The sequence below is a fragment of the Octopus bimaculoides genome, chromosome 8, assembly GCF_046866305.1.
Source record: "Octopus bimaculoides isolate indiv1 chromosome 8, ASM4686630v1, whole genome shotgun sequence".
In the NCBI taxonomy this organism is placed as follows: domain Eukaryota; kingdom Metazoa; phylum Mollusca; class Cephalopoda; order Octopoda; family Octopodidae; genus Octopus; species Octopus bimaculoides.
In genome coordinates this window covers 69,422,345-69,432,344 of record NC_142935.1, presented here as the reverse complement: position 1 = coordinate 69,432,344, position 10,000 = coordinate 69,422,345, and the positions used below count along the sequence as shown (strand labels likewise).

General features: G+C 38.0%; 1 protein-coding gene across 1 annotated transcript in view; it reads left to right on the top strand.

Annotated features, from left to right (window-relative positions):
• Nucleotides 1-10,000, top strand: part of LOC106867808 (atrial natriuretic peptide receptor 1) — an 898,165-nt gene that overhangs the window by 885,954 nt on the left and 2,211 nt on the right. Inside the window, exons 20-21 of the mRNA XM_052970159.2 lie at nucleotides 626-724; nucleotides 4,196-4,287. Coding sequence (XP_052826119.1) covers nucleotides 626-724; nucleotides 4,196-4,287 — 191 coding nt within the window. The remainder of the gene's footprint in view (nucleotides 1-625; nucleotides 725-4,195; nucleotides 4,288-10,000) is intronic.

Genomic DNA, 10,000 nt, shown 5'->3' with positions numbered 1-10,000 from the left:
AGGGGATGGTGGCGAACCCTGCTGTACGCTTTCACCACAACTTTCTCTCACTCTTTCTTCCTGTTTCTGTTGTACCTGTATTTCAAAGGGCCAGCCTTGTCAAACTGTGTCATGCTGAATATCCCCGAGAACCACGTTAAGGGTACACGTGTCTGTGGAGTGCTCAGCCACTTGCATGTTAATTTCACGAGCAGGCTGTTCCGTTGATCGGATCAACTGGAACCCTCGACGTCGTAAGCGACGGAGTGCCAACAAATACAAGGGTGTACTGAAAAGTTCCTGGCTTAGGGTAAAAATAAAATACAGGAGAATCAGTTAATTATGATGTTATTCAATATATTTCACTCTCAGATTGACACACTCATAGCAGTGGTCCTTCAGTTTTTCTAAGCCCTGTAAAAGAGCTCAGAATGTTGGGCCTCCAACCAGGCCTTTTGCAATACCCTTAAAGCCAGAAACTTTTCAGCACCCCCTCATATGTGTACTTAATGGTGGAATTATAAGAAAAAGAACTAAAAAAAGCAACGATTTTATAAACAAAGCTTCAATATGTGTTTTAAAAGATACTCTTATGTCTATCATTGTCTATTTGTTAATCAATCAATATATGTTTGTGTCACTTCAGGACCTGTGTGCAGTGGTGTTGTTGGCTTAAAAATGCCACGCTATTGTTTATTTGGAGACACAGTGAATACTTGCTCAAGGATGGAATCAAATGGACTTCGTAAGACAATTTATTCTACTTTATTGATTGCTTTTTATTTTTTTTTTTATATATTTGCTTCATTATTTGTATTTTGTATTTATCTTTTATCATTTACGTGTTTCTCTCACTGAACAGTGGCCATGCTGGGGCACTACCTTGAAGGATTTAGTTTAACAAATTAATCCCAGTACTTTTTTTTAAAGCCTGGTACTTATCCTGTCAGTCTATTTTGCTGAACTGCTAAGTTACTGGGATGAAAGGTAATTAACACTGGTTGTCAAGTAGGGGAGATGCGAACAAACACAAGGACACACACACATATGCCATAGGCTTCCACACAGTCTCCATCTACCAAATCCACTGACAAGGTATTGGTCAGCGTTGAGCTATAGCAGAAGAAACTTGCTGAGTCCAACACAGTGGAACTGAACCAAAAGCCACATGGTTTGCAAACCAAGTTTATTAGCCACACAGTCATCATCATCATCATTGTCATTTAATGTCTGTTTTCCATGCTGGCATGTGTTGGACGGTTTTACAGGGGCTAGCTAGGCAGAAGACTGCGCCAGGCTTCACTGTCTGTTTTGGCAGTGTTTTTATGGCTGGATACTCTACCTAACACCAAGAGCCTACAATTGAAAATGATTTGCTAGAAGTAGCATACATTATGGATGATTTATGTTTCACTTTTTCTTAAATATATTTTGGAAGTGGTAATTACTTGGTGTCCTAAAGTGGTAGACTTGCAGAACCATTAGCATATCAGACAAAATTCTTTCTGCCGCATTACGTTACATTCTGAGTTCAAACTCTGCCAAGGTCAACTTTACCTTTCATCCTTTTGGAGTAAATAGAGATCAATTAGATAAGTATCAGACGTGTGCTGAGGTTCATGAAATTGACTAATCTCCTCCCACCAAAATTATTTGTCTCATGCCAATATTTGAAAGAATTACTAGGTAACCTATTGGTTCAATCCCTAGTAAACACTATACATACATCATCATCATCATCATCATCGTTTAACGTCCGCTTTCCATGCTAGCATGGGTTGGACGATTTGACTGAGGACTGGTGAAACCGGATGGCAACACCAGGCTCCGATCTAATTTGGCAGAGTTTCTACAGCTAAATTAGATTGGAGCCTGGTGTTGCCCATCATCACTTAATGTCCATTGTCCATGCTGGAACAGGCTGGATGGTTTAACCAGGGCTGTTAGGCTGAGGGGTTACACCAGGTTCCAGTCTGATTTGGCATGGTTTCTACAGCTGGATGCCCTTCCTAACACCAACCACTTTGAGGGTGTAATGGGTGCTTTTACGTGCCACTGGCACAGGTGCCAGTTGCATGACACCAGTATCCACCATAACTATGATTTCAATCAGCTTGATGGATCTTCCTTGTAACTGATGAGGTCAGAATAAGACTGAAAGTTCAGGTCTTATAATTTTTGGTGGGAAAATTTGCAACATTTACTTTCCAGTCTACCACTTATTTGGTTACACACCAGCCAATCTTATTTGATAAATCATGTTCACATAGGCCTTTTATGGTGAGGCAGTTAATTTCTCATTGCTAGTTTTGCTTTTTATGGCAATGTAATTAGGCTGTGGCCCTAAAATGGGAAACCTGAGTAAGGTGTTTCAAAATTCAACAGAAGCCATGCTACTAAGTCAGGGAAATGTCATGCTGGGAAGCATATGTGAAACAATCACTGAAAGATAGCAAATGTTTGATTATGTGCTGCACATGCCTATGAAGAAACCGGTGAGAGCTTCTCTCAAGTGGAAGCCAAAGACAGGTGGAAGCATAGAAGGTGATACAGATCTATTGAGATTAGGTTGAGGACTGAGAAGTAGGTCCTGACAGACTGGGTGTGCTGGCCTAGGAGGAGGTTCACAAAAGAGGTTGTAACCATGTTGGGTGAAGATTTCTCATTGTCTGTTGCTCCTTCAGAAGACTAACTCTTAGATAAATGTAGTTCAACAAATAGATAGATATTTGTGTTAATGTTAACATATCTAATACAGGGAATATTACAGTAATGATTATAAATAAATGAGTGGTGAGAATAGAGTGATACTATTCAATAGTGTTTTCAGTTTTCTGGTAAATATGAAAGACGAGTGATGAGTAGTATCCGGCTTGTTCTAACTTCATCAAAAAAGCACAGCATCCACTTACCTAATGATTAATGACCCACTATGTGTATATACAAAGTTATTCATTTATTTTTAATGTCTTTGTCAGGAAGAAGAATAACTCCCATGAATTATTCTTTAAATCTACTTTAAAGAATAGCTCTCATGGATTATTTCAGGGATTCTTTGACCGGGGTGAAGAAGGGAGGAAGTTATTGACCAGGAAACTCAGATTTCACTAAAGGCAGCTAAATTCTATGTTGTAGAGGTATTAAAGCAAGTGACATAGAAAACAGAATTGTTTAGAAACAAGATAACACTGTGTAACATGATATTTGTCCCTGGGTAGCAACTGTTATTTACTGAATGGATACCCCTAGAAAGTATGAAAAATGGCTAATATTTCTTTCAAGTTTTGCTTTTGTTATGATATTTTTTCGAACCTGAAAGAATCGCTCTCAGCACATGGCTATGATGCTTCCCTACTACTCCTGCTCATGATCAGAGGTGCACATATTGTTAACCACTAAGGAACATGCTCAAGTGGTTAAGGCCAAGCAACTGACAAGCAAATCTGGTATTGAGCAGAATGTTTGCTATAACAATATTTCTGCTTCAGCAACTCAGTGCTGAATCTGCTTGAAATGTAATGGAAAATAGGTCAGTTTCAAAATATTGATGTCCAGGTCAGAAAAGCAAAGTTTGTAGGGAATGGTAGTCATTTCCTTCGATTTCTAAATAGAAGCAAATAGGAAATAACACTAACCAATGACAAAAAGAGAATTAAAATTTTGTTACACAGCGTAATTTATGTGCTGGGGATGAGGTGGGATGATCAATTCATCATCATCATCATCGTCGTTTAATGTCCGCTTTCCATGCTATCATGGGTTGGACGATTTGACTGAGGACTGGTGGACCAGGTGGCTACACCAGGCTCCAATCTGATGTGGCAGAGTTTCTACAGCTGGACGCCATTCCTAACGCCAACCACTCCGAGAGTGTAGTGGGTGCTTTTACGTGCCACCGGCACGAAGGCCAGTCAGGTGGTACTGGCAACGGCCATGCACAAAATAGTGTATTTTACGTGCCACCTGCACAGGAGCCAGTCCATCAGCACTGGCAACGATCTCGCTCAAATGTCTTACTTGCAATGGCCACGCTCAGAATGGTGTATTTTATTTGTCACCTGCACAGGAGCCAGTCCTTATGGGAGATAACTCCAAACATGTCTCATTTTATTGCCACAGGTTAAAAGTCAAAATTCAAACAAGTTATTGCTATTTTTTTAAAAGTTATTATATCTATTTTTACATAACTAAGAAATTATTTTAAATTAATTTTCAGCTTTGAAAATTCATGTGAGTCCGCATACAAAATCTGTTTTAGACATATTTGGAACTTTTGATTTAGAATTGCGTGGAGCTGTTGAAATGAAGGTAAGTCTACTTCAAAGATTCTCCTAATTCAAATACTTTTGCATCTTGAATTATTTTATTTAAATTATTATATTGCAATATTTATTACATATGACAGAATGATCACTAATGTTTTATGACTCAGACTATACAGTGTCTATTTTAACTTGTTTCAGTCACTGGGCTGTAGCCATGCTGGGGCACCACCTTAAACAGTTTAGCCAAATAAATTGACTCCTGTACTTATTCTTTTAAAGTGTGATACTTATTCTATCAGCCTCTTTTGCTGAACTGCTAAGTTATAAGTACAAAATCAAATCAGCACAGTTGTTAAGCAGTGGTGGGTGACAAACACAAACAAGAACACACATACATTTATATATGTGTGTGTGCACACACGTGTGTCTGTTTATGATCTGTATTTGTTATATGACAGGTTTCTTTCAGTTTCTCCCTACCAAATACACCCACAAGGCTTTGATCAGCCTAGGGCTATAGTAGAAGACTCTTGACTGAGGTACTGCACAGTGAAAGTGAACCCAAAGCCACAAAGTTGAGAAGCAAGCTTCTTAACCACACAGCTATGATTGCACCTATGTGTGTTGTATGTTAGGCGTAGGAGTGGCTGTGTGGTAAGTAGCTTGCTTACGAACCATATGGTTCCGGGTTCAGTCCCACTGCATGGCATCTTGGGCAAGTGTCTTCTACTATAGCCTTGGGCAAGTGTCTTCTACTATAGCCTTGGGCCGACCAAAGCTTTGTGAATGGATTTGGTAGACGGAAACTGAAAGAAGCTCGTCGTATATATGTATATATGTGTGTGTGTGTGTGTGTGCGTGTGTTTATGTTTGTGTGTCTGTGTTTGTCCCCCCAACATCACTTGACAACCGATGCTGGTGTGTTTACGTCCCCGTAACTTAACGGTTCGGCAAAAGAGACCAATAGAATAAGTACTAGGCTTACAAAGAATAAGTCCTGGGGTCGATTTCCTCGACTAAAGGTGGTGCTCCAGTATGGCCACAGTCAAATGACTGAAACAAGTAAAAGAGTAAAGAGTATAATCATAACTGAGTAACAGAACATGTGTGTGTGTGGAGGGGTTATTGTTTAGCCCCTGGACTAACCTGGAGATAAAAGAACATGCTTTATATAGATCTAGAACAATCTTGTCCAATGAGTTAGTATTTTTCAAGTTGGTTAAGTGTGATTTGAAAGAGATTTGGTTGCCATTTGTAGCAGGTCTGAGTAACTACTTAGAGGCTTCCTCTTTAGCTCAGGCTGTCTTATCATTTCATTAGTGATGACAATATTGTTAGAACTGTGGCAGTCTGGTAGTAGCAGCAGCAGTGGTGGAACTATGGTAGGAACTATGGTCATTTGTCAACGCTTCTGTAACCTAAGAAGTTGTTAACTATGATTCATTCAGTTTGTTATTTCATGCAGTGGAATGTTTGAGCATATATACATCCATTTTCATTACCATATCTTAGTATGTAAGTCTTGGAGAGTCTCTTGGTAATGGAACAGGAATAAATAGATAGAATTTTTTTTTAATTATAGAGTAAAAGACAAATGAAAATGAAAATAATATTTGTAAATTTATGGTAATATCTTTGAGCCTTAATAACTCATATACCTCCCACAGTTAAAGATATTCTTATATATATATGTTTCAGCCCTAAGGCTGTGGCCATGCTGGGGCATGTTACTTTGTTCTTTTATTCGTTTACTTGTTTCAGACATTTGACTGCAGCTATGCTGGAGCACCACCTTGAAGGGATTTAGTCAAACAAACCAACCCCAGGACTTATCTTTTTTAAAGCCTAGTACTTATTCTAATGGTCCAATTTGCTGAACCACTAAGTTACAGGGACACAAACACGCCAGCACTGGCTGCCAGGCAGTGATGGGAGTGCACACACACACACACACACACACACACATCTCTCAGTTTCCGTCTACTAAATCCACACACAAGGCTTTGGTTGGCCGGAGGCTATAGTAGAAGACACTTGCCCAAGGTGCCACTGTTTTTGCTGTTGTTGTAATCACCATCATCATCCTTTTATGTCTGCTTCCCATGCCAGCCAGAACAGGATTTGTTGATTGTATCCAGAATGTCGAAGGATTGTATCCTGTTCCAGTGTCTGTTTTGGCATGTTTCTACAGCTAGATGCTTTTTGTAATGCCAACCACTTTACATAGTATATTAGGTGATTTTTATGTGGCACCAGCACTAGTGAGGTTGCCTAATAAGGCATAGATTTCCAGCAGGTCAATAGGTCAATCACTGGTTTATTGTGTTTCCAACTGTGAAACAGCTGAATTTGTTTTGTAATGCCAACAACTTTACAGTGTGTACTCAGTTCAGTGCCTCTTATATACCTCCAGCATGGGTGTGTTTATGCAGCACTGGTACGGATGCCTTTTATGTAGCGCTAGCCCCTGAAAGGACAAGCTTGTATGTACGTACATGCACGCACACACACACACACACAGATATATGCACATATATCTCAAGGTCGTGCTCCAGCATAGCCGCAGCCAGGTGACTGAAACAAGTGAAAGAATTTATATACACACGCATATATATCTGTATATGGGTGTATGTATGTAACATGTGGCTTCTTCATAGTTTCCGTTACTAAATTCCACTCACATCAACCACTTGTATGGTAGAAGACGCTTTACAAAGGTATCCATGCAATAGAATTGAACCTGGAGTCCTGTGGGTATAAAGTGAACCCATACTTGTTCTGACCTTTTTATCTCCCGTCTCTCTTTTTTTCCACCAGCTTCTCTCTCTCTCTCTCTCTTTCTCCCCCTCTCTCTGTCTCTTTTGCTCACTTTTCCTCACTCTCTCTCTCTTGCTACCTCTCTGTGTTTTTAAATATATTAGAAAAAGCTAAGCAGTCATTTACAACTTTTCAAGCAACATTCTCTCTAAAGAATTCAGGTTTTATTTCTGATTGTGAATATTACTTGAGGTTAAATCCAGCTTAGAGAGACTCATTTTGAAAACACTTTGTATTTCTCTCTTGTTTGAGCTTTTAAATGTCAGTTGCTGGACAGGAATAGCCAAACTGTCTGACAGTTAACCATTTCCTCATTGATTTTTCGACTCAGGCCACAGATCATGTGTTTAGAATACTATAGTATGAAAATAAATAAATTAGTGAATAAATCTTGGGGGTAGATTAGTTTCATTCCCTTATTTTTATGAAAGAGTTGCAAATTCTGTTGAGGAGAATTAAGCTGTCAACATGCTAAATTTATGATCCGGTTTCCATTTTCATCTGGAGTCATTTTATTGCTTTTTGTATTGCCAATAACTTAACATTTTATGTATGTACATGTATGTATGTTTGTGTGTTTGTGTATGTGCGTATTTTTTATCTTTTACTTGTTTCACTCATTAAACTGTGGCCATGCTGGTGCACAGCCTTGAACTATTTGTTTTAGTCAAATGAATCAACCTTTACTCTTTTCTCTTTTACTTGTTTCAGTCGTTTGACTGTGGCCATGCTGGTGCACGGCCTTGAACTATTTGTTTTAGTCAAATGAATCAACCTTTACTCTTTTCTCTTTTACTTGTTTCAGTCGTTTGACTGTGGCCATGCTGGAGCACAACTTTTAGTCGAGCAAATAGACCCCAGGACTTATTCTTTGTAAGCCTAATACTTATTCTATTGGTCTCTTTTGCTGAACCTCTAAGTTACGGGGACGTAAACACACCAGCATCTTGGTGTGTTTACATTCCCATAACCTAGTGGTTTGGCAAAAGAGTGCCAATAGAATAAGTACTAGGCTTACAAAGAATAAGTCTTGAGGTCAATTTCTTCAACTTAAAAACCCTTAAAGGCAGTGCTCCAGCATGGCCGCAGTCAAATGACTGAAACGTGTAAAAGAATATATATATATATTATTGACTGCACATACTCAATGTATAAGTTTTGTTTGTACAAACATACATATTAAAACGTGTGTGCGTGTGTGACTGACTACAAATACATAGAGCTGAATATGTTGTGCAAAAAGTAAATAAATAAGAAATTTTTATGGAAATTACCAAAGTGGATGGGTTCAAGTGAAAGAATGCCAAACTATCTCATGCTGAATATTTAAATTTGTGAACTTGAAATATTCAATAATAAAAGGAGGTTCAGAAAGTAAATTTTCCTGAAAACTTAAATTTATAAAATATCTCATTTGCTTAGTAAATAATTCTTCCAGTAATTTATCATAGTTGTAATATATCTGTAACCTAAACAAACTTCAAGGTAACCCAAGCACGTTTAGTGTGCTAGAAATTGCAGCAATCATATAATTATTATTGTAAGGCTTATAGCATTCCAAATAGCCATGCCAACAAAATCACTTCTTAATTTATACTGGTATATTAAAAATTTTCATTTTATCAAAAAGAAGCCTGTAAATTATACAGCTGTTTTGTCTAATAGCATTCATTCATTCAATAGATTTGTTTACATTATGTATATAGAATAAACTGTGGCTTTGCAAATAGTGAATTAAAACTTGAAATGAAAACATTAAAATGAATATATATTAAATTATCATTAATGAAAATGGAGGTGAGAGAGATAGTGAGAGACTGTTGCTAATAAAAATGGAAAATTTCACCTGCAATGAATAAATATTGCTTATTAAATCTACTCTGCATGAATGCAATGAATATTTAAATTTGTAGTTCAAATATTCAATAAACTACAGAAATTGAAATTACAGGAAATTTCATGGAACATGAATTTATAAAAAAATTTCCAGATGGTCAAGCCTTTAGTAATCGCTTTCTTTTGGTAACTGTTACACTTTGCTTGCTTAGTTGCTTAAGGCAGTCCATCTTGACAGATGACTGCGTTGTCTTTGATCCTTAGGGGTTGTCTTGATAGCGTTGGCTGGCCCTCTCATGGTTGAAAAGGCCGATTCTGGAGGCACATGTCCGATTACATCGAGAACAGCGAAGAGGGCTCTGACAAAGATGAACTCATCTAGGATTTTGCTGACATTCCTTGAGCTGTCTCCGCTTTTCTTCACAAAGTCTACACCGCTCATCCTCAAAATGCTGCGTACCAGTTTTGACCACCCCCTCTAGGTAGTGCAGTCTGCGGCCAGTGTTTCAAGTTCACCAGGGGGGATGTTGCAGGGCTTCAGGGATTTCTTGAGATGAAATCTCAGCACTGTGTTCTTTTTTGTCGTTGTGGTGCAGTCTTTTGTTGTATTAGTGTTTGTATTGTGTGTTGTGTGTGTAATGGGTTGGGTAATTGGCCTACTGGTTGTCGTTTATTTTATTGGATATTTGTTATACAGTGTGTGTCTTGTGTTTATGGATTGTTTTGTTTGAGTTGTATTATTGAATGAATAATGTCTTGCATAGGAAGTGGTCTGTTCCTAGTAGAACTATTTTTTGGATAATGTGTAGTGTTGAGGATCCAGGTATAGCTTCTACATTTTTATTCATATGTTTTTTTATCATGCCCAATGCCCCAATTATTATTATTATTATTATTATTATTATTATTATTATTATTATTATCATCATCATCATTGAGTGAGAGAGCAGTACATGCTATCAAATTGATACTGGGGTAAAATATATGAAGCCTAGTATACCCATCATGACTGCCCGTCTGATAAGGATACACCAAGTACATGCATCACAATCATTTTTGTGCAACATGGTGATCTCATATCAAGATAAACAGCGCATGATCTT